Source organism: Bradysia coprophila (assembly GCF_014529535.1).
Source record: "Bradysia coprophila strain Holo2 chromosome IV unlocalized genomic scaffold, BU_Bcop_v1 contig_106, whole genome shotgun sequence".
NCBI lineage: Eukaryota > Metazoa > Arthropoda > Insecta > Diptera > Sciaridae > Bradysia > Bradysia coprophila.
Window position 1 is genome coordinate 4,700,751 of NW_023503372.1, and position 26,725 is coordinate 4,727,475.

Consider the following 26,725-nt stretch of genomic DNA (forward strand, 5'->3'; position numbering starts at 1 on the left):
TTGTGAATCGCAAATTTCTTTGTAAATGAAATCAATGGCAATGTTAAACAGTATGGGCGATAGTGGACCACCTTGTGGAACACCACATTGTACATTGATAGGCTTTGATTTTCCTTCGCTCGTTTGTATTGATACTTCGTTTTTTGTAAGAAGATTCATGATTAGGTCATGTAAATTCGATGAAATACCTTGTGCCTTAAGTGCTTCTGAGATGTGAAGATGACCTACTCGATCGAACGCCTTTGAAACGTCGAGAAATGTTATTACACAGTCTTCATTGAGTCGCTTTGCTTTCCGTAGACATGCGTTGATCAATTTGGCATTAATGTGGCACCCAGACTGTTAATATGCTTGCCGCCTGTGATAGGTTAAGGTACTCATACTCATGAAGCTGGCTGGTACCAAAGTTTAAATGGCTCATTTTCGGTGGATTTTTTCCATATCACAAAATGTTCTCGTTCAAGTCAATGGATTTTGCTGACTTTTCGATCCACTTAACCTATTATTTTCATCTAAACAGAATCTGTTTCATCTAGATCCGTGTAACTAGGGTTTTTTTTCACTTTGATTCACGTCTGAATCGTCTTCAAAATTCTATTTCGGAAGTAAATTTATTTCTTTTAAATCAGATGCCAGAGATACAATAATAAAGTTGGTATCTACTCATTTCTCTGCACTTATACTCACGACTCTGACACATCCGATTCTAAGAGACATCTGACGGATTGTTTGAAAACAAAACGAAATAACAAAAAATCAAACTTTTCATTGTCAGTCGAGTGTTGGATGTTGAGTGTGTCGTACAATGTTTGTATTTTGATAATACGCTCTAAACTGTTTAAAAAGAAATTAATTTTTGTTTTGTGATTCGTGTTATTTTCTGTTAAAGTTATTGGAAGCGGTTAGTCGAATAAATGAAAGTTAAATAATCAAAAATATCATAAAAGTTAGTCATTTACAAGTTTGCCGACCTGTTGCACCGAAAAGCCGCAGTGTAGTTCCACTATTTTTTTATGTTTCGTCCACAAAGCCGAGTAAACTAATGTGCAATTAAACAAATGTTGATCGTTACTCCAATGCAAGAAATGTTTAATTTTCGGTTTGTACAAATAAAACTAGAACTTTTGTTCAATTGACTTGTGTAAACAAGATATATTGAAATAAAACGAGAAGAAGACGAGAAAAAAAAATGTTCAATCGATGAGTGCATTGATCCAACATACAAAAAAAAATGCATACAGTGCGTTCGTTTCTAACAACACGGAATCGGTAAATTTCTATCCTTGTTCGTCAAAATATTATGCATGCTGCACATATGTGCTAGCGTTTATCAAAAAAATCCGCCGTTTGGGTGATGAAATTTGCAATATTTTGTGTGTGTAATCAGTGTAAAGCCAATCAAAATGGGATTAACCACTTCGAGGGAAGTACAACCAATCGATGAAGTTATATCAATTATGACACCGTCACCGACCGGTGTCATTAGTCATTTCAATAATAAACAGCCGAATCATCATTTTCGGCAAGCCAGTGTGAGAAGCAGAGCGTCACAACCGATTCCCGATCAAAATGAATTGGATAAGCGATTCGCTAAAGTTTTGGTAAGTAGATGAAATACAAGGCGCTTAGTGCAACTGATTCACCAATTAGGCTGTCGCTTGAAAAAGCTTCAGTTGTGGTGAATATTTTCCATTATTCGTGATGTGACTGCAGAGGCAACTCACGAACTTATAGTATTTGTCATAGATTTCCCCGTATTTCTATCTATAAAATTGTCCGAACACTATTGGAATGAAGGGGGACAATTTCATTTAAAAGAAGGCTGTAAAAATCGCTCTGGCTCAATTGGTTCGTTGACCCAAAAATTCTTTTTACATAAATCACGAAAGCCTTTGCCGTCAGTTTCTTTTATAATTCTTGAAATCCCATCATTGCGTTCCACTTCTAACACTCCCAGAGAAACCAGATATCTTAACAAATGCTTGCTGTGCGTTCAATCTAACATCATATCACCCACAACATAGCTAACACTCGAAAACCAATAGACAGACGCATTAACATTCATTGAAAGTCTCAAATTAAATAGCCACTACATTGTGATACGTATGCATTGCATATACGAAATCATTGTACGTTCAATCATATGGTTCACTTCTGGGAATTTAACACCATTCAATATCCAAAACGATTTTTAAAGTAAACACGTTTGAGAGGAAAATGCATAACAAAAGATAAAAATCATTTCAGTTGAACTATAAATATAGAGAGACTGGATTTTGTATTTTGTTTATTTTATAAAAAAAAAATCTGTTACGATGATACAGGGTGTATCAATTGAAACCACAGACCTTAAACCGCAAAAGACATTTCTTCGTAAAACAAGAATGTCGAATAAAGTCGTTAGGAGTTTCTCCTGGAGAGTGTTATTGGCATTAATTTCATAGCAGCATTTTTTTTTTATTGTTTCATCAAGAACTACCCTAACACCACAAGATTATTCTGAAATTTACATAGAGAAAAAAAATAAGTGTGTTCCGTCCCAGGGGTTATTTCAAGCAAACGCTCTATTTTATCAATTTGTACCAATTTCTATGACTTCCCCCCAGGTCCGAATAGGCTATACTGTAAATTCGGACCATTTCCGAAGGGCCTTTTGGGTGTTTGTATGATTTTTTTTTGTTTGCTTTTTACAAATAAGTTGTTTGTTGCCTCCGAGGAGCTTTTTCTTGTATTTTAGCTTAACATTTTACGCCTCTGAATGACTCGACCATACCCGTAGATTCACTCATTTAAATGGCAAGGAAGAAAAATATGTTTTGATGTGTGAAGTTTGTGGATCGAGCCGAATCCACAGGGTCGCCAGATCAAGACATAATAAGCATTTACGTAACAGTAGTTTACTGAGGGAAAGGGGAAATTCCAACAGGAGTGAAGTTTTTCGGCCCTAAGGTTTTCGTATGTGTGCGGTATGATTAATCGTTTTTCTCTTACACGAAACCAAAAACAAAGGTCAAAACAAGAGGGGAGAAAATTGTCATTTTCTTCCCTTAACTGTCATCAGACGAAGTGTAAAAAAATCCTTTTTTTATGACATTTTGGGTGGTTATAAGGATAATCCCACCACACATATCAAAATAATCACACTTTTTCCAGTTTTTGTGTGAAATTTGTTAATACGAGGCGAGGACGAGTTCAATAATCACATGGAAACGAGATTTTTTAAACTATTTATCACATGATATGTAGTGCTGTTAGCTTCTAAACAAAATTTCTCGTTTTCCCTACCGGTATAATAAAACAGTGTCGACCCTTGTTAAACAAAACCATGATTCACCCGCACGAAACCTTTCAAGCCGAGTCAAAAATATTATCCCTTTTTTAAACTTCATCTCCTACCGCTTGAAGTCTTTTCGATTTTTTCACGACAATCAATTTCTGCAAAATAGACCCTGTTAGTGAGGTGTGTCCGCGTGTTTCCTTTTTTTCTGAATACATTAAATATTTCACTGTTCCTGTACATTTAATCCGCGTTTTTATTGCAAATATTTTCATTCGTAATTTGAAGGAGAGACAGTAACATGTTTTCGGCTAAAATGCCGATCGAATAGGGCCGATTAAGGTTTGAAAACTGTAGTTAACGTGTCCACTCAACTATTTTGAAATGCAAATTCGTATAAATTAACATTATTGCGACTCTTTCGTTTTCGCTTTTAAAGCAAGGATGGGTTAGAATAGAATATATAAATATCTCTCATCACATACCAACGAACGTTACAATGAACCTTTAGTTCCGTATGTTCACTGAATCGAATTGATTCATTAATTACAATATTTTGTAATGGACACCAGCCATATTTCATCATTTATATACATATGTGTCCCATGTCCCATAAAAGGTGATTGAAAACATTTTCTTTCTGAAGTGACACATTAGATGTGCTAAGTTCCACGAATTATTATTTTGATTACTTTGCGATACATTGTAATAATAAATTAATGATTCCTATCATTATAGCAGACAAAAAAATTAATCGTTTTACCAGTCACATGCATGTTACTACCATACAATGTTCTTTGAATCGGATTATTCTACGTTTCGCAGTCATGGTCTATAGGTAGAGGTAAAAATAATCAAACCGAAAATTGATTAGAGATCGTTAATCCGGTATTATATTTTTGCCTTTAAATTATTTCATAAAGTTGCGGTATCCTTCCTGACACGATAGCCGTTTCTGTCAACTTTATTTTTATTTTTATTAATTTGAAGTGGGTAGACCACGTAGACCACGATTAACATCAGTGTGAATTAAGAGTATAAATCACTAACCCATAAGCGACATATCAATTTCATGTGAAAGAATGTAATTCGCGAACATATGGCTCTCTGGAAAAGAAATGCTTATGCGGTCTAGCATTTCTGCATTAACTCCCTGTGTGTAGTTTATGAATTTGCGGTAGAGAAAGAGCGATGATGTGTTGTTTGTAGTTGCTTATCAAACACGCATTATGATCGGAAATTGAAGCTAATTTCAAGTATTAAATTAATCCGACGCAAATATCTTATGAGCACCAGACAGTATAGAAAGTTCTGTCGCCGCAGTCGTGATTTTTTTTACAAAATGAAATCATTGCGAGGCCGAAACAGCACAATGTGTATAATAACAAAAAAAAAAAAGAATTCTTTTCCTTAAATTTGAAATGTACGAAGAGATTCGTGAATTGAAAATGGGTAAAACAGAAATGTTCAACTCAATTTCCTTTCTTTGCATCCTGTGTAAATAGCGGCGCATAAAATTTTTAACAACTGTTCTTCAATTGCTTTATCTTGCATCCGAATGTGCAGACATTAGTTTTGGGTGTTTCGTTTAGTTGTAAATATGCAGGCGTGCTGCACATTTGGAAAGGGAAATTCTTTTTGTTAGATGGGATTAGTCGATCACTTAATAAATCGTAATGAACCGAGACATTTTAAAGATCAATCTTTTACTTAGGGAATTTGTATCTTATTACTATGCAAGCTGGTTTGTCAGCTGCAACTGACATTTTGTCGTTGCTCGATCGACTACATAAAACGAGTTGACTTTGATTCGATTTTGATTGCTCTATCCGATACCGGATACATCCAAGACTCGATCCAAGAGTGTCCATAAAAATATGCCCATAGTTCAATAAGTTACTCGTCTTTTACTTCATGATTTATTGCATTGCATTAAAAAACGGCAAACGCACCGCTGTATAATCCTTGAATCTATTACTTCTTTTGTTTAAAGTACCGCCCAGTACTTCATTTGTTTAACCATTCATACATTATTATATAAGACCACATAATCCACAGGTCATCGCATACTTTTATCGGTTCTGCGGATAACAGATGATTAGCCGTTTCTTACGTGATGTAAAAATTTGCATGCAGAAGAATAACATTTTTCTGAAATTTCAAAACTTTCGTCAACAAAATCCCTACTTTTAAAGATTGAAAATAATCGCAAAGCCATCATACCATCATATTGTTGTTACATCATTCAAATCGCATTCTTTCTCCAGACTTTCACAATATTCCTGGAAATTTTTTTTCCACTTCTCGGCTGAAAGAAGTGCTTTAAATGAGAAATTAAACAGATTACAATCAACTAAATCAATTTACTTTTATTAAGCAAACATCACTACTATTTATTCTCTCTATAATACAGTTTCAAATGAACTGCGATCTAATCATACATTGTATATATATGAATGGGTGTGTCTGGCTTATACAAAGCCTATATCATTAAATAGTTGAATCAAATATATATAGACGAACGACCGAAACATATAATATGCTTTTTTTCTTTGCTATATTGCTGCCGAGTGCGGACTGTGTGTATGAAGTAAACATTATGTGTCTACCATTTATATCATCGTAATGACAGAGTTTTAAACTTATCCCGTTTGAAGTCATTTTTAATTTTAACGTTTTCTTTTTGGGAATGAAAGGAAATGATAGATTCACCCTTGGATATTTTTTTCGGGTATACCAATCACTGGAACACTTGTCACTTGTCATTTAGAAGCAATCAGGGGCGTTGTTATGCTTTTATACTTAATTGAAGGGTTTAAATCAAAAAAGGTTTGTTTGTTTTTGTTTTTAATATTTCCGATGAGATTCTTATCATTAAGTACCTGCTAATGTCTTTCGATAAAATTGTTCAAACTAGGAGAAACGGCAAACGTATGGCATTGTATTCATTAATCTGTTTCGTCTTTTGTTTAAACTATGTCTCAGTACATGATACAATGTCCGTAAAATCTATTACTTCATTAGTTATAGCATACATTTTGATAGATAAAGCACCAAGCAGAGCTCATCGCTTATTTTCGTCAACGTTGACGATATCAGATGACTAGGCCTTTCTACAGGGTTGAATGTACAAAATCATTCGATTTTGGTAGACATGTTCCGCCACACTTATAGATTTTGTAAGGAACAAGTCGACAGTCGCTAATTCTACTTAATGGTCGTGAGACAAACTAAACAGACTGAAACAAGAATAATCAATGAAAATCTAGAACAGGTATGGTCGATCGGCGAATTCGTCTTAAACACACTCACATTTTATGTCAAAATAATATGAAAATGAGTGCGTTTAAGTACGAAAATCAAATTTTTATGTCCTCCGGGCGAACAATAGACCATACCTGTTTTACACTTTCATTGAGAAGAATGGTTCTGATATAGACAACCATATTAAATGGACTTTTTAAGTTACTATTTTGATAATGCTGCCGTCGACCGTGGATTCCACGGCGTGGAATGTTTCGTAGTTTCTGATGTCTGCAGGTTTTTCCGATTTTCTTATCAATGTCCATACATGGCGGTGAATCGGTAGCTGTAATGCGAAAAGTCGGAAATAACATCAATATATCATCACAGTATTGTGCTATGCATTTATCACAAAATGGCAGAAAATTCTACTAACACTGACGACACGAAAATTACAGTGGACGTCAGTAAAATTTAGATGGGAATTTGCTTCAGCTGTTTCTCAACTGGTCCACTCATAAAAGCATAACTGCTCATACTTGTTTATACGGGTGGAATAGTCACACATGTGCGTGAGATAGTAACCGTATCAAGACATATAAGCTGATTTGTTTGCATAGGTGGACCAGCTGAGAAACAGCTGAAGTAAGTTCCCATCAAAATTTCACTGACGTTCGGTGCATTAAATGGTTCACTTACATGTCTAGAGAACATTGTCTGCAGTCATTACAGATATTTTCAAGTAACGTTTCTTCTTCATAAAAATGTCATAAAACACACAAAATATCTCAAACTATTGATTGGCTATAACAGTTATGTCTCGTCAATAGAAATAATGGCTTTCCATCAATTGTAACAAATATTAAATGTCGCAACCATCAGTACGCCACACAGTTTCGTAATTTTGTATATAATATATAGAAAAATATGTTGAAGCAGTTACGAGTTGACGTGTTGCCTGTCAGCCTTGATGTTCTTTCCAATCGGTCTGAGCAATGCATTCGATTCTTAAACTGTTCTCGGTGAACTGAATTGTATGATTGAAGGTTGGCAAGAACATGTTTTGTTTTTCTAACTATATTTTGAAGCATACCATTAATTCTCTCACTTAATTCATAAATTTATATAATTTCTATGTGAAACGATCTGGATAAGCAATAAGCACTTTATGTTGCCCTTTGAAAAACTACAGCACTCTAATAGTTCTCATCTCGTAACATTTAATTTACGATGATATTTATGTGCAGTCGAATGGTAACCTTATATATTATACTCCGTAGAACAACTTGAAGTTAAACAAATCAACATAGGAAAAAGAATAACTAAATAAAATGCAAGAGAGCCCCATACTAGCGATACAACGAAAAAATGTTATTCTGAAATTCTTCGTTCTCGACGTTTTTTTTTTATTACTTCCGATAAGGAATACGAAAATAATAAAGAAAAGCTATAAATAGAAAAACTAATTTCTTAATGCCATTTATTTAATATGCCATGACTCAATAACCAGAAATTAACTCTGTTAAAAGATAACACCACTCGTTTATGTCGTTTTTTTTCTTTCTTTCTTCGTCTTGCTATTTAACAATTTTTTGTTTTACGATTTCTTGAGTTTTCCTTTATTTTATGGAATTGGTGATGTTTTATGGAAATGTTTAGTGACGAATTGGTTAGAATTGTTGCTGTAAAATAATGATTGGATAATAATCGGCAGTGAATGTTACTTTAAAAGAGACGATCGTCAGTTTGATTGTCCAATCAAAACTGAAAAGAACAATTAAAGGACTCACCTTAGCAGTCGTTCATAAATTACGCAACGAAAAATCGGGATTTATGAGTTCCAATTCCACCTGCCACCCAAAATGTATCAGAATTTTAAAACAAAAGTATTGACCGTTACGCAGGATTCATTTCCCCTTTTTAGGGAAGAGTATAGACTAAAGACTTAGACAATAAATTTACTACGATGTAACATCAACAGCTACGGTCTTTCCAAATGTTGGCATTAACTCTGATGAAGCTTTAATTCGGCGTAGGATTAAGATACGTGGGTGAGACAGATGGTCCGAACACCTTGATTTATAATGGGCCTGCTGTCGAACCCACAGAAATGAAGTATTGTTTATATACCCGAGAATATGCTTCACTGAGTAGTGAAGTTACTCAGAAATTTCACCTGGTTCAACCAGTGAACCAGTGGATGGAATCTAGTTTTGAAGTTTCTGAATCAAATTCGTCTCAGGGCATCATATTCGGAATTTTTCCTGGAATTCTTAAGAACTTTAAGAACTTTGGAGATTTTTTATAATTTTTAAAAGATTTTTTGGGAATTAATTCTTGAAAATTTATAAAATTCTCAAATTTAAGAATTTTTTAGAGTTTGTAAGAATTGCAATTCTGAATAATAAGCCTCGGTTGCTCCCTCCTTCTACATTTTCACATGATTTCCTTTTTGGGTTGATTATTGTCTTCAATTTTTTAATGGCCTTGCCTTTCCAGACTTGATCGACTGAAGTATTATTCAATGAAGGATATTTTGAACCATCATAGTGCATGATATACTAGCAACAATTCAAATTGTTGAATTATGGTCGGTTTGTCACCTTGAAAATGAACAATTTTGAATTCATAAGTAGGGTGTGAAGGTGCAATTTGAGAAAAAATAAATCATTCTCATCTTTCCAAGAAATGTGTTCAGCTTTCCAATTTTACGACTAATTTGAATATTCTACACACAGTAGTGAAAGAATATTCATTCACGACGGCACGTTTTAGCATTCAACTCACTGCAATGACCATCAGAAAGTATAAATCAAAGTCGTTTTTTTTTCTTTCTCTCTTAAAGAAATGTTTACCATTTTCTGAATCAGTATTGAGAATAGTAATGCCGAAATATGTAAAGTAAACAATAAAGCAATGTAATGCAAATCTAAATGGCTAGCAGTTATGAATAACTAATCTCCGTATAACTATAATTGTGTGGGAACAACATGTTTCCGAAATCGAGTAAACAATGAAAATGCGTACAATTACTCATCACCGAGATGACGGATGTTGAATGTGATTTCTGTGGAACACTACAAGTTTCTCGTGATTAATCTAATTAACTGAAATTGTCCGCACCATTATCGCCGTTCAAGTCAAGCAAACAAATTTAGTTTGCTTATCATCTTGTACATATTTGTCTTCATCGTCTCAACAGCTGAAAGTCAAAGTGTTCACATTTGAAGAATTTTGCTTCAAGTTTTTTTTTATGTATTTATAGCGCTCATCAGCAAATAAAATCAAAGCCCAAGTACGCAGCGTATACGAAATTTACATGCGAAAAAGGTGTTTATACAGCGAATTATTTTGCTATTGTAATTTTAGCGAAACATATTCAACCTTTCGATATGTTTGATTATGTTTGTCGGAAAATTTTCCGATACGTTCGGCTTCAATTCAAGCTGAGTAAATAAATTTGTCGTAAGGTCGACGGTTTTATTAGCTTTAAATTGCACTCTCAGAAATTGCTCGGTAAATAAACCATCCATCGTTTTCAATTTGAATTGTAATTCTGTAGTGCGTGTCTGTTAATTGACATCAGCAATATGAGCTAATTATCGTAGAATTAACCATTCAATTATTGTAATATTCCAAGTATAAATGCTAATCGTACGATGTTATAGCTATACAAATCCAAGTGTATCATCGACAAGCAAGTTTTGTTTATTTGAATTTCGAAGATATTTACGCATTGGTTTTCTCGAGAAAAATGAATGAGAAATCCGATGCCGAATTTCTAGAAACAAATCGATTTCGATTGTGGTATTGATATTGTAAAACCAACTCCGAGAACTCCATTATCGTTGGCTAAAAGAATTGAAGCGAAGGTAAACGACTTTGATATTAAAGGAGCTATTCAGATCCTGAGTTCGAGTGACAAATTAGCACCGTTTAACGAAGCGACGTTATCAAAGTTACAGTCAAAGCATCCACCAGCAAATTCAAAAACGAAAATAGAAGTCGAAACGCCATTGAATTCATGCTCATTCATTGTTAACGAGCAGCAAGTCAAAAAGAAAATCAATTCCTTTAAACATGGATCAGGTCCAGGCATTGATGGCGCTAGACCTCAATTTTTTAAGGATATGATTTCAAATACCGCTGGAGAAGCAGGTGAACGAGCATTGAAGGCAATAACAAGATTCGTCAATTTTGTATCAGGTGGTGAGGTTCCGCTTGACATTAGACCCATCTTCTTTGGCGCTTCACTCTGCGCGTTATGGAAAAAAGATAATGGTATTCGGCCAATAGCTGTGGGAAATGCAATGAGAAGACTATGTGGAAAACTCGCTTGTTCACACGTCCAAGAAGATGCTCATAATCGTCTGAATCCAAATCAAGTTGGAGTTGCAACGCCACTGGGTGGTGAAAGCGTAATTCACGCCGTCCGCAATTACGTTCACAATCCATTAAACGCTGGTAAAGTTATTTTAAAAATTGATTTCAAAAATGCGTTCAACTCGATCGATAGGAGCACAATGTTGTCAAGAATTGCCAAAGAATTCCCGTCAATTTATCACTTGTTATCATCGAGCTATTCCGCCCCATCGTTGCTTTTCTTTGGGACGGACGTGATCTCATCGGAAACAGGTTGTCAACAAGGTGACCCCTGTGGACCGTTGTCTTTCAGCATAACAATACAACCGGTGATACAAGACATTAAATCAGAATTAAATTCTTGGTACCTTGATGATGGTTCAATTGGAGACAACTACCAAGTCGTTCTCGACGATTTTAAATTGATTATTGAAGAAGCTGGGAAGTTGGGATTGACAATTAACTCGGATAAGTGCGAGCTTTTCTTTGTATCTGGTTTCAAGGACCCAAAAATTGTTGATGCATTCGAACAAGTTGCTCCTCGTATTCGGATAACCGAAAAACATGAATTCGAAATATTAGGCGCACCTATCTTTGAGGAAGGCTATCCGATTGCTTTTGGAAAAAAATTCGAAACTCTGAAACTTTTGGCATCAAGACTTGAAGGAGTGAATGCACAAACCGCTTACTGTCTACTAAAGAACTTTTGTTTATCCCGAAATTGACCTACATGTTGAGAACGTGTGCATTTTGGAAGTACAAGAGCCTAACATTGGACATGGATAATTTCTTAAAAGTATGTTTGGAATCAATTATCAACATCACAATTGACGAAATCCAATGGGCCCAGGCGGGGTTACCCATTTCAAAAGGTGGCTTAGGAATCAGGAAAATATCCGATGTCTGCCTTCCAGCTTTTCTTAGTTCGTTGCATGGAGTGCGTAGTTTGGTGTCTCGCATATTACACAACATGGACAACCAAATTACATTACATCATTATAACGAATCTTTGGACTACTGGAATACAGTTAACCATGGCGAAGTTCCGGAAAACAAGTCAATACAAAAACAGTGGGATTTAATCAATGTAGAAAGAATCATTGCGGAAGAAATTAACTACGAAAACGTCAAGGATATCGCCCGTTTTAAAGCTGTACAAGCACCAGAGTCAGGTGGCTGGTTACGCGTTATTCCGTCTAGCAACATTGGTATGGCGATGAACGATCAAGATTTTCAAGTTTGTGTTGCTCTCCGTGTTGCTGGCCTTAGCTGCCCGAACGCTAAGGGAACATATCCAAGACATGTTATCCTCAATCAGATCTTCAATAGGTCTTTGACATCTGCACGTCGTGGCAATACATTGGAACCGATAGGCCTTTCACGTGATGATGGTAAACGCCCAGATGGCGTCACACTCGCACCATGGTCCAAAGGGAAACGATTAATTTGGGACGTTACCTGTGTCGACACTTTGGCAGCATCATATCTTCACCTTACAAGCAAGGTAACAGGTTCAGCGGCTGAACGAGCATGCCAACAGAAGCACAGTCATTAAACGAAACTCAAAGCGTCAGGTTTTCTGTTGGCTGGTTTAGCATTCGAAACATTAGGCCCGTGGTGCAAGGAAACAAAATTATTCGTAGATTCAATTGGCAAAATGTTAATTGAAGAAACTGGTGACATTCGAGCGAAACAATTCTTATACAACCGTTTATCTTTGGCTATTCAACAAGGCAACGCAGCCAGCATTCTAGGTACCCACCCAACAAGCAATAAGTTTGACGAAATTTTCAAGTTATAAATATTTAAAAAACAAACCCATGTAAAATGATCACAATCTACTTTGACAAAATAAAAGAAAAAATCATCAGATTGTGGAATTCTTTCGGAATAAATCTCTCGATTTCTAATTTTGAATGTTTATGGAATGCAATCGCATGGAATACTTGATTTGATTCGTAAATCGAGCTGTGGGGCCATTTGGGTGGGCTTTTAAGACACGCCTTGTCGCGAGCATTTCTTAGATTAACATTTAATCATGATCATCCGAAATGTTCCCCTAACGTCTCGATAAACTATTCCATCCCTTTGTAATAACTTATGTGTCTGAGTCGAACAATCTCTTACATTTTCTATTCAAAAACAATAAATCATTCATTTAATATTCGACTACCTAGCTGATTTGACGAATGATTAACTTGAAATTTTACCATTAGTCATAGTTTTTTGAGGTCAGGTCATCAGATAATATTTCCATCGTATCCCTTACTACAGGGTACTTCAGTGAAATTTAGACAGGGATTGCTTCAACATATTTTCAGCCGGTGCACTCATGCGAACAAAACTGCTTACACTTCTTTATTTGAGTAAAACAGTAACACGCATGCGCGTGAAAAACAGCTAAAGCCAATTTGTGTCTAAATTTCGTTGACGTCCCCTGTCAATATTTCAGAATACATTTTGGTTCTAAGTGTTTGGTTTTAAAACTGATGTTTGTTTATGATAACACACAAAAACTTTACGTTGTTCGAAATGAGCTTTGTTTTAACATATAGGAATTACTTATCGACGTCGTAATCAATTGCAAATTGAAATTACAATTAGTTCGCTAATTCGACTAATTCGCAATTTCTTGACACGCTTGATAAGTGGAATGTATGTATGGTTAGTGATTAGTCAATTAGGATAATAGTGGCTTTTTGTATGAATACCACTTAGAGTTTCGATGATTCATTCTTGTCAAGTCATTTGATTTTAAGCATCCTTCAATCCCTCATTTATATAAAATGTCAGAGTTATGACCTTGACCGTGATATTTAAAAGATATTCAACTAAATTTCAGTGCTCTAGGTACAAATTTCTCTTAGCCATATTAACCTTTGATTACAACAATTTGATTAAATCTATTAATTCATTTGTTTACAGTATCACTTACGGCTTAATTCAAAATCTATTACTTCAATATTTTTACCGAACACTTCACTATATATAAGAGAGCACTAACCAGAACTCATCGCATATTTTTGTCGTCGTTGTCATTAGCAGATGACTACAAATTGGCCGCAATCGCATTTTCCCACTATAGATCATTTTCATGACCTTGTAAACGTCAGACACGATCCCAACTGTCAGACATGTCGAAAAATATCGAATGAATTGAACGAACGATTTTCATATAAAAATCAGTAAATTGAACGCAGTTAACGTCAATTGATTGAGGTTAAGGACTACTTGGCGAAAAATTAAGTGGGATTACGTTGACAAGTACCGTATAATGATATAATGATCTATATATGAGAGTGCACATTGGGTGCGTTAACATGCAGAGGCTATTTTACCGAAGATTTGCAAAAATGTGTAAATGCGATCTCTAGTTCGGTTATCGTGCGTAATCGTGGAATACGGTTGTCCAATGTGTTACAGACACTTTCTTGTACCGTTCGGATTATCCGTTGAAACAAGACTTTAATTGACCAGTACATTTGAAAGAATCTGCTCTGTGGAATATATTGAATGGAAATATTCATCTCTTTGGAGCCTTGAGATATTGTTCTATTTACTGTGGGGGTTTGAACGCGTTGATTAATCAGGTATTCAATGGATAAATCACGTTTGCTTATTGACGTCGTCGTCATCTTCCCAAATGAAATGTACTTTTTATCCTTAGGACGGTAATTGTAATTTACAGGACTAGAGATTACAAGATCCGAGGCAAAGCCGAGAACAATAAACACCCGAGAAATAGAAGGCTTTCGACCTATATAGCATTTAATTGATTATTGGATTAGTTTAAATCGCATCTTTTACTCAAAGTTATGGCCTTCGATGTCGGAAAACTCTAATTGCAAATGACTTGTTGTTTAAATTTTCTTACTCTTTTTTTTTGCTTGAATCTGACTCCCAAATCCGTATGAATAAATTTTCTGTGCTTGTTAACTCTTATTTTTCTTTCGATATGTTTTCATTTTCGATATTTATTGCGCTGTAAAAATTGGCTTATTGCATGACGATCGAAATTCTGATCTCGCAAACATGAACAATACAACGAAAATGTTTTGTTTTCTTTCTTTCAAAACCAAATCGCTGACATAATCGATATATCGGCAAATAAAAGTGATTTCCATTTAAATTTCTAGCCTTAATTCGTATTCTTCAGCCAAGACTATTACGTTGTTTGTTTTCAATAAATTTTACAGTTTTTCATGCAAAAATGACTTATATATCATTCGTATAAGCATTCCGCAATTCAAGATTCGATTGAGTGAACGGCAATAGTGAGTCATATATTAATATGGTCTTAACGATTTTATTTTCTTGTAAGTATTCATGCCATCATATCAAACTGGTTGGTTTTTGTTTTAAAATCAATAAAAAAAAATGTAAACACAAGGTGAATCATCATCATCATTTTTTTCGTTAATTGCGTACATTATAATTCATTAATCGCGCTAAAGAAGAATAAACGGCTGTGTTAAGTTTCTTTTATTTCATCTCATCAATTTATTGATGTTCCATTTCAGGTAGGTCCACGTTAATTCGTGACTGCGATAAATCGAATTCGAAACGTTTTTAGCCATTCAAATTACACAGAATTATATTCGACCGATTCGTTACATTTTATGATTCCATAGTTCGTCCGATGCTTGCTCGATGTATCATAAAGTAAATAAATTTCATTAAACAAATTGTGTTTTCGGTTCAAGAACAGTGAACATTGGACACACACTCATAGAACATCAATTAAATGGAAATGACCTCAGCAATTATCTGTCAAAATGAAATATATTTTTTTGAAGCATATTCGTTCAATGAAATTCATTTTGATTGTGGCACTTTCTATGTTCAAAGACCTTATGTGCTTGGAATGGAATATACAGTCGAAAATTTAAATATAAAATCACTAAAATCGTCAGTGCCTTTTTTTCTCTGATAAGTGTTTTCCACGTATGGTAGTCATAGTTTCGACCCAGTTTGTTTGCGTTTGCTTAACATGTATTTGGTATAGGCATGCTGTACCTTGTTCTAGTTCTACTTTCAATTGTTGAACCATTGCATTTAATAATGTCTAATTCTGGCATGAAACTTTGTCTGCACGCAATGCGGGCTAAAGTATATTCGTATAAATTAAGACAAATGATGATATAACCAGGGAGGGGTTCTCTGTAGTAAAGGGCATGGTATATGCATCAGATTTCGTGAATTAGACTCATCACTCTGTTTATGATTGTGAGGCTGTTAATATATGATAAAAAGAAGTTTCCTCATGAACGAATTTTAGATGTTCCACAGTCGACGTCAGTGAATTGTATACATGGATTTGCTTCAGCTGTTTTTCAGCTGATCCACTCATACAGACAAAACTGATCATACTTCACTAATGACAAAAAAGATTGAAAATTTCATCTGTAACGGGTAAATTTGTCTCCAGGTAATCATCATTACCTGCTGCAGTTGTAATTTTTGTACTTGGAGAATAAAATTTGCTTGTGACAGGTGAGATTTTCAACTCTCTTTTGTCAGTGCATCAGAACTTTTGTTTGCATGTGTGGACCAGCTGAAAAACAGCTAAAGCAAATTCAAGTCTAAATTTCACTGATGTCGACTGTATTCAAAATTTTAGGTAATTTTGAATTGGGATGAGCTGGGAATCACAGGTCATTTCTGTGGATAACTGATCAGATCATACACACAATTTTCAATCAGATACAACTGTTAGTATCAGTCAACGAGTCTACATTAAAGCAATAGTGCATTTTTGCGTATGTTTACATCCAGTTGATGTCATCTGTACCTGATATCAAACGAAATTTTCTGTCAACCAAAAAACTGATTTCAATGTTATAAGGAAGAGCATGCACGCTTTCTTCTCAATACATCTTCCTCTTAATGAGCGTGAATACTTGTTAATGAGAACACCTGAGGTATTGTAGAACTAGAAAGCCGACATTTCATTTTGTGATTCAATTCAAACCATGGCTTAACACTTGGATATCCCAGGTAGCTCAATTGGTACAGCAATGGACTTATACCCAAGAGGTCCAAGAGTATTCAGCACTCACCATTAGGCACCTAACAGTTATTCTACTGTAACAAAGTTGCAAATAATTCAAGAAATTTCAATTAGATTTCTCCTCAACCAATTGCTCTATTGACTCATTGTCAATAATGCACAATGTAAGGTTGGTGGATTCAATTCTGAATTCATTAGAAAGGTGCAAGGCTTATGATTCTGATGTATCACTCATTCGCTGGGTTATCGTAATCCAATCCAACTGATTAAGTGACTTGGACGAGTCCACAACAGACCTTCACTCATTCGCTGGGTTATCGTAATCCAACTGATTGAGTGACTTGGACGAGTCCACAACAGACCCATTAGAGGCATAGTCACTGCGTTCGTCCCTCCCATTGCAAACAAAACAAAACTAACATTTGGAAAATGTTTCCCCGAAATTCTCGTATTTAGCGAATTTTTTATCGAAAATAGTTTCCAATACTAGGCATTGTTGATTCAAACACTAGGCCATATTGAAACACAATTTATTTTACCTAAAATGTCAAGACCATTGCAAATGCCATCGTTTGAATTAATTTAACGCTGATGCATTCACAATGAGCTATTTATACGAATTTTGACTCAAATTGATCGTTTTATTGATTTCAGAATTCAGTAGACGTACGGCTGTGTCTGTTTTTTGCTGCACAATTTTTTTTAACTTTAAAATTCACCCATATACGAATTCCATTGGCATTTTTGTGTTCTCCGTTCATTGGTATTCATAAGGAATTTTTTTTATTGTTGTAAAACCTACTCTGAGGGATTTAAATCCAGTTTTCGCCTTCGTCAATGCATTAGAACATCAAGAGATTCTTTCTTTTCTTCGTTTTTTTTAATGAATGTTATGTATGGTGATGATGGTGTTACATATATATATGAACTTGGCTGGACGCTTAAGAAACCAGAATAAAATTCTTTTTATTTTTCTCTCATATATTCTGAATGAGTTCAAAGTCATTTTTTATGGTTAAAAAGATTGTAGGCGTTCAAGATAAAGTATGTTGTGTGTTCTTTTTATCAAAGCCCAACCGGTTGTTTTAGATTGAAAACTTTCCAAATCCATTCATGTTGGTTCATATTCAATTTCCAATGGAATCATATCAAGAATTATTTATGTTTCAAATTAAACAAAAAAAGAATTCTGTTTCGATGCACATAGTATTCTCATGCGACAAATTTTTATATCGAATACGATTTCCCACCAATATGATTCCGTCAAATTGACTCAGCATAAAAATGGCAAGACATTTAATACCATCGGGTACACATAACACAAAAAAAGAAAAGATATAATAATTGTACACCAGTGCAGTGTGTAACAAGTATACCTATCGTCATGTTATGCTATTTTTGTTTTCAATTTTTACTTATAATACTCAATGTCTTGGTAAACTCGTAATCTCACATAACCGGCTGCATAACTTGCTTGTTCTTTGCAACATTTCAATGAATTCGTCTATACATGATCGTACACAATCGAGATATCAAGAACACTTTTTTTCCTTCAAATACTTTTGTGTAACCATTTTGATAAAAAACGCTTGTCATTGTATAGTTTGATGGTATGAGGAACTGAGCATATTTTTTTTAAACTGACAAATCACATGTTCACGTTCACCCAAAGAATGTACATGAGTTACAAGCTGAAACCACATTCTAATGGAATTCCCATGGGCGAACAGTGTCGATTGATTTTAACATTTTATCAGCGCATCGCAGCTAGACCAGTAAATCTATTACTTCATTTGTTACGGCACAAAATCTATCGCTTCGATATTTCTATCATACATTCCGCTATAGATAACAGATGACTAGCCGCTTCTAAGGTTAATTTGTTTGTTTAGAGTCATCCTCCAAACACACAGAAATTACCCAAATTATGAGCCTTGAGTGGACTTTAGGAAGTTACCAATGCGATATAACCACTAGAATTGTCTGACACGGGAATCGAACCCGGATCATATTGGTGGAAGGCTAGTCAGACTACCATGTTAAAGTGTTTGTTAGGTGGGAGAGTATTAGAATTCTTACGTTGACAACAATGACAATTTGTCTGCAGCAAACAGAGGTGAAGCAATTTTCAGTTTCCTTGCTGATTTGGATTCTAACACCGTCAAACCGAAGATGGGCTAGAATTGATTGGACCCATAATTTGCATTTCGCTCTTCAACGAAAGCTCACATCAACATTTCGTCAAACCAGCATGTCAATGATACAACACTCCCACCTAATTACTGAATCAGTTTAAGTAAAAAATCCTCTCCGTTACATATGTTGTAAAATATGCGCCCTTGAAATGTAATTCGAAACGCTCTATGAAATATTAACCACACCACCATTTACACAACAACAACCAGAACAAAAAGAATTGTTAAACAAATACACAGCGTTTTAATATCGGTATCCATGTTATGGCCAAATGACAGCATGCAGTTCGCAGAATAATGGAAACGTCGTTTCAAGGAATTAGGATTTATTTTTTTAAATCCATTCTTTTCTGCTTGACGTAAACAAGGGTGCAGCCTAATCAACGAACCCTCCGCATTATTATTTTCCAATATAATATTGTATCGGAGTCTCGTCTGGTGTTATGATGTTGGTTATTATGCCCGGTTGGTATTCATGTGTGTAATATATAGGTACACACAATAATTCATTCACTTTCAATGAACGCATTATGAACACGGTATAGGTCGCGTTTTTCTGTACTTTTTTTTGTTTATTAATTCACTGCAACAAAGAGTTTACAGGTTGGCTACACAACATTGTGTTTACTTTTTAATGAATTCAATAAATTCAATTTTACAGTCACGAAATTTTTCGATTGGGATGTGCGACGGTTTCGGTGAAATGTAATTAGTAAGAGGTGTTTTTGAAGGGCTTATTTAGTTGATGTAAAAAGATAAGGGGTAACATAGAGTACAAACAGATCTCGAGCATAAATTAAGTCTAGAAGGAGCCTAACTTGTCGGAATAAGAGAATCAGACGCAGTTGGAACTTTTTTTATGTGAAGAAGTCTGCCCAACAATCTTATTGCTTATAGTAAGAATTCTGGTCAAATTCAAATAATTCAATACAGAAATTCTTAGACTGCACAGTGAGCACTGTTGTCTTAACGTACAGTACAGGATATCCTAGCGATTCTGTAGTAATGCTCTTTAGATAAGGTAAATAGCCTCAATCAATCCGAAATCTGTATTTACACGGATAGTGAATCATCTGTCAACGCTCTTACCTATGTTGACTGCCTCTAATTAAGGATTGTAAGGATAGGCTTAACGAACTAGGAGCCCGTAACCAAGTGATTGTAGTCTAAGTATCGGGATATAGTGGTATTCATGGTAATTAGGAGGCTACTGAGGTTGCTAACCTGGGATTTGATGAAGAGTTCATGTGACCAGAGCCAAGGGTTAATTCTCGAAAGAGACGAGGAAATTATTGGTAGTGACTTCATCAGGTAGTGGCAGGGAGCGAGATGCACTGGGTTTTTCGACCATGTGTTGCGATGGAGACGCGAAAATCTTCTGTATCTGACTAGATCTAACTAAGGCGAGTAGTTCGGGCAATAACGAACCACTGTAAGTTTAAGAATCATGTCCACAGAAACGATCGGTCAATCGATCCTATCTGTTCTTTTGGTCTTTTGCCTGAGACTTGTGGGAGACTATCTACACCGACCTAACCTAACATCGTTAGATGGAAAGCGCCTTAACTTCTTACTGATAACTGTAAGACATCAGTGATAGAAGGAGCAAGGCTGGGGACTAGAAAACAAGGGATCTTCAATCTGGACTTCATACCATTCAAATCTAATTTTGGATGTACAGTATATATGTGTAACTTGAAGTGACACTTTGTAGAACCACTTTCAATTTCATTTTGGCGAAATTAAATTGCGTTTTATTTCAGCTAAGAATTACAGTTAACTAAAATTAAAACCGTTCTCTGTCTCCCATCCACTTCGACGACATGTGCTACGCATAAATAAATCAACAAACCATACAGCACCATGATGTCGTTTTATTTGAAATGAATTTTATTTTTACATTTCGAAGAGAACAAAAATCTGTTAGCGGATCTTGAACTTGACTCGTTGCATTACACAGTATAATGTTCTTATTTCTACTCAGATGAGTTCACTTCTTTACAAACCATATTTTCATTTTGAAGATCGAGGATTGATGTGCTGTGCATAAACAGTTATATTTTTGGAACGATGTACTTAATTAAGTTTAAACGAAGTGTATTAAATAATAAACCATAAATTTCTATTTTCAGGCTTCCATGGACTTGCCGCCCGACAAAGCGAAATTACTGAAAAATTACGATGACGAAAAGAAGTGGGATATCATTTGTGACCAGGTAACATAGTTTTCAGACATTTCTTCTTCACCGTAATGATCATGATGATCCAGTAGTTACTCTTCACTTGTGATACGCGACAAATAATTTAAAAAAACAGAGAGAACGTTCGTGACGTAATGCCATTCGAATGTATTTATGTCTGTTGTATACAACTCTGGATTCCGTTGGTGATTTAGATTAAAATCTATGATGTCATAAACACGCGCATGAATGATATAATTACATTGAAATGTTACCAGCTCGTTATTATTGCTAATTGTTCGCATTTCTTTGCTGTGTTTTAATTTCATTTTGTTATAAACAATTCACCGCGCGATATTTATTTTTTATTTAGACATACACAGCTAAGCTTGTACAACATTATGGTTTGTCGATGGTCTTTGTTTTGTTGAAATGAACGAGGTGATAAACTAGAATCGACATTTATTGCTTGTGCCGATAAAATCTGCGGAGAAATGTTGTCATTGCACATTGAGTGGGAATACAATTTTGTTAAAACATAAGTCTGTCCAAGCCCAGTTTTATTAAGTTATTTAATCCATTAAATAACGCCAACGCCAAGCGTATCCAATCAGCGCCCTATAACACGTAAATCTGTGACTTCGTATGTTAGTAATGTCCTAATGTTGCAAAATCTTTTACTTCATTCTGTCAACATACTTTTCACTGTATAAGTCTACATTACCCGGATCGCTTGTTTGGATCATTGCTGTCGATAACAAATGACTAGCCGTTTTTGTGAGTTGAAATTGCCATGTAATCTGTGACTTCTCTTGTTTAAATGAAGTTATTCTTTTCATCGTAGGTGCGTCTAAACCACTATGAAACCTTACCCCGAAAGTATATGTAATTACCTGTCTTTTGACACCTCACAAGACCTTGTACGACCAACAATTTTTTTTTATGTACCTGAAGATATTCCTGTCCGAAAAGCGCTTGTTTTCGGTTTTCGATCACCTCCCATTAGCCACAGAAGCGTCAAGGAAATTTTTGAAACAAGTTTTTGCTTCTAGGGTCGAATACCTTTCTAGGCACATATGAAAAAGTCCAATGAAAAATGCTTCCGATTTCGGTAAGCATTTTTGAAAAGAATTCCTCACTTTTAATCTTCAACAAAAAATCTTTTACTTCATTCGTTAAACAAACATTTTAATATAATATCGAGGGCAACATAACTGAAGGGCGTCCTACCATTTTTTTAAATGACAATATCTTTGGAACCATTGATCGGAGCTAAACTGTTTTTTCCTGAAAGCTGTCAACATTTGTCAGATTTTTAGCCATATATTACGTCTAATCTACCAATGGTTCCAAAGAGATAGTCGTTTAAAAGTCTAAATCGCTTTAACCAGATCACTCGTCTGTGTCGTTGCTGTCGAAAGTCAATGGCTAGTTAGTGTTAAAGATCTTTGATTCGATCGGATGTCTCTTATATGATTGACAGAGTAACTTTATTTCTCAGTTCATTTTTTTCTCTATTCAATTCTTGTTCATTCACATGGAACGGAGACCTTTGAGAGTACATTTAATTGTAAACACTCAGTATATAACGCAGAACATAAACCCGTATTGTTTACAGATAAAAGTTTGAAAAAAGAAAGAAATTTTTTAAGTCGGTTTTTTTTCAAGCTTTTGCTGTCCGTAATATCATAATTATTTAATAATTTTATGTAATCTTCAATTAATTAATTGAAAATTTTCATTTCTTAATTATTTATAATAACAAACCTTTTGATTCAAGCACGATGTTTACTGTTGCGACTTTTGCAACATTTCGGATTCATAATATTACCAAGCACACTTCAACGATTGACTGATGATTATTAGTGCTGCAACCAACACGCATATTTACGTGTAACAAGAAACTATTAAAAATTTGGATCGCATTTTGAACAATTTGCGCAGTATTTGTCACTTCCTGCTATTGCATACGAATATAGCAATAACAATTATAGTTTTTCATCAGTTTTACTTTCGGAAGGTACATATTAGCCTCATTGCAAATTATTACATTTTTCTGTAAATTGTTCATGTCGGTGATTAGCACGTTTTACACTTTACGAGCTTTGTGTACAAGGACAATGTTAATCACATCAAATTTGTAAAAGGTCTTAAGCCTCTAATACAGCTGTAATGATTTGTTTGGGTGATGGATGCAATTAAGTTTTATTTTTCTGCGTCTCGTTATCTTCCGATAAGCGTAAGTGATCATCGTTTTACTGTTGCTTTTATTTAAATATTCCAGCAGTTGTAAACTATTTACAGCGTCGTCAAATATTTTGTTAGGAAAATTGAACTTTTGTTGAACTATTAGTGTAGAACAATGAACAATGAAGTGATGTGTTAGCATGTTAAATTGAATTAATATTCATTTAAGTTATCTAACCGTTTATAAACAGCACACGCATCACGATGATGTATAAACAGTATACATCTCTCTCTATCTCTCTTATGTTATTTTAACCATATGCTTGATTCTAAATCTTTTACTTCATTTGTCTTAACATTAATTTTGTTGTGATAGTGTGTAGAATAGATTGCTGTGGAGATTTTTGTTGACGTTGTCCAGCTGATATGGTATAGTAGATGAAAACAAATGTCGTAGTCGCAAACCCTACCCAAGGGTTATAATAAGTTTTCATGTGAATTTTGTTGATGCGAGGAGAATCCGATGACATTAAACACACGAAAACGAGAGACTTCGCAGTTATGTAATAGATTTTACTGAGGGCGTATAAAGTAGTGCTTGAAACCCGAAAAGTACGTTATTCAATGTATGCACAATAATGTACGCACAATAATGTACAGTACATTACTTGTCCATGCCTTTATTTTCCATAGGGTCGAAAGTGGCTTATTACAACCTTAGGGATGAAAAGTAAACTGACTTTAAGCGTTTCTGCGGGGAAATTCGGAGGTCTCGTTAATAGACCTCGGCTTCGCATCGGATCAACAAAATACACAGGAAAACTCACCTTGTCATCTTCTTATCCCTTGTTATGTTAAAAATATAATTGTCGGTTGAAGCACAGGGGACGTCAATGAATTTGCTTTAGCTGTCTTTCAGCTGATCCACTCTATACAAATGAATTCGCTCATACAAAGCAAATTAATGTTTAAATTTCACTGACTGTAATTATAAACTAATTTCTTAGTTGTGCAAAATAAATTGCCGCAATTCTGTAGGTGATGGACGGTATACCGAATTACATAAATTTGATCTAAAGTACATTCGAATGTTCGGAAGATTTTTACAAATTGTGTCCCCAGCTGAGAGCGCGAAAGGAATGTTTATTTTGTCTTGTGTTTTATTCGTTTGATTCATGCAATTATGCATCTACCAGCCAATCACTTCTTAAATCTCCAGCTTATTATTTATAGCATTTCAATTGTTTGCAACAATGATTAGTAAAAATGATGATGACTCATATTAGGAAAACATTTCTCACACAAAATATATCTCTTCTGCTTATGTGATGCGGTTTGTGTTATCAAATTTAAAAAAAGTTTTTTTTTTCAGCTAAATTACAATCTAATCAGCCTCCCATTCGCTTAATTATAGAAATCACATTGAAATCACGGTTTTCTTATTGTAATTTCTGAAGTTTTTTTTTTCGTGTCAGAAATTGTGATTTCTGCCTCGTACACAAAAGAAAAGACTTGAAAAAGCGATGTGTTTCTCGTCGTTTACGTAAAACGTGTAGGTTGCTAGAAAATATCAAAACTGGTCGTAAATTAATAAAAATGTTATGATTTGATTGACAAAATGATTGAAAAATCTTCAACCGTTTGTTGATGCACAAGAGAAACATGTCTATTACGGACGACCGTCAAACACCAACGGGAAATTAATCTAAATTACAATGTAATAAATTCATAAATTATAAAATGTTCTCTCTCGTACAGCATCCAATAATTTGTTCAATCCGTTGGACCACTGCCAGTCTTGCATCCAGAACAGCCGCACCCATAAACTTAAAATTACTTTATTTTCTTTTGACATGTTCTTAAGCATACGCTAATTACTTTTCGTCAAACACAGGCGGCTATATTTTCATTACAAAAATCTCGTTTTTGGTGATATGATGCGTTTGCGTATATACTGTTCTACTTAGTATACAAAAGCGATGTAACGTGAGCGCGACAACATAAATATGAAGGGAAAAAAACCATTTTCATTAGAATTATGTAGATCTTTCTAGCTGAATCAACACAATATTTAAGTGGTTTTAGTGCTTGTACAACAAAATAGGAGCTGAGTTTTTATTCATTCCATTGGGAAAGTGCATGTTTGTTGTTCTTAATGAGTACCATGCTAGTGATGATTCTCTTTTTTTTCTGTGTGTAAACGAAAGTCTGGTTGAAAATTGAAGTACCGACTTCTTTCATTGAAACGACAACAGAGAAAAACACTGTTAGCTGACGAGAAGGTACACATATTTGGTTAGGCCAATATGTAATTTCAGTTGCATATTCATTCGAAAAAAACAGAGATAATCTTCGGTTCCAATTGAGCGCTGGGAGGCAGAGGGTAAATGTTAATAAGATCACACCGATAGCTTCAAAATGCAAACACTTTTTGCCATTTAATTCAGTTCACTGTTGATCTCATATCGTCGCTCGTTTCGTTTCTTCTCCCTTTTTGCATCAATCTGATGCACGAATTGCATCTTTTAACTTTGAAACAAAAAAAAAAAAAATGTTACCGAAAGTCTTAGAGGGCCTCGCCCAGTGTACGGATCATTCAATACACAATTTATATGTGAGTCATTCCATTTTATACAACTGAGAAGAGCATACACGATTAACATGAATGATAGCATGCAAACTAATGTCGAAGGCGTACATAACATAAAGGAATGCCACGAAACTTTTAAAACTGAAAATATTTTCTTTTATTTATGGTGCTGTTGTTTCGCCAAAACTATCACCCACCGTTCCGTTTTTGTAACAATAGTGGCGTTTTTCTCGTCTTCTTCTTTTTTTTGTGCGACACAACTGTGAAAATGTTCCGGATCGAACACATGGGAATATTATACGATTCGATATATAAACAGATACAAAATGGCGTGAACTGGAGACGATGACCTTTTTGTGTGCATTATTGGTTTAGGAGTGCGCAGCGAATAAAGATAATCATGACGGAACGGTAACATTGAATTGCGGCAATAATCTTGATAATTCCCCAGGATTGACAATACGAAATTTTTACCATATGGGCATAACGAAATTACTTTCAAACCACTCCAATAAATCATTCGTCTGCATAAACCGTTGTCGTCAGTTACAGGTTTTATATGCAAATGGCTAAATTACAATAAAATGCTGTGTACGAATGCAAATTAGCGATGCAACAACGATTTAGTCATCAACAACATCATTGTCTCAGCACACGTCATCCATGTCTGAAGGTTGAATG

General features: G+C 34.9%; 1 protein-coding gene across 2 annotated transcripts in view; it reads left to right on the plus strand.

Annotated features, from left to right (window-relative positions):
- Positions 1–776: 776 nt before the first annotated feature.
- LOC119071056 (formin-like protein) overlaps positions 777–26,725 on the plus strand; it is a 38,398-nt gene continuing 12,449 nt past the window's right edge. For both annotated transcript variants that reach the window (XR_005086588.1, XM_037175676.1), the window contains exons 1-2: positions 777–1,601; positions 21,220–21,303. Coding sequence is in view for 1 of the 2 variants with exons in the window: in XM_037175676.1 (XP_037031571.1) it covers positions 1,404–1,601; positions 21,220–21,303 (282 nt within the window). In the remaining variant the exon portion in view is untranslated. The remainder of the gene's footprint in view (positions 1,602–21,219; positions 21,304–26,725) is intronic.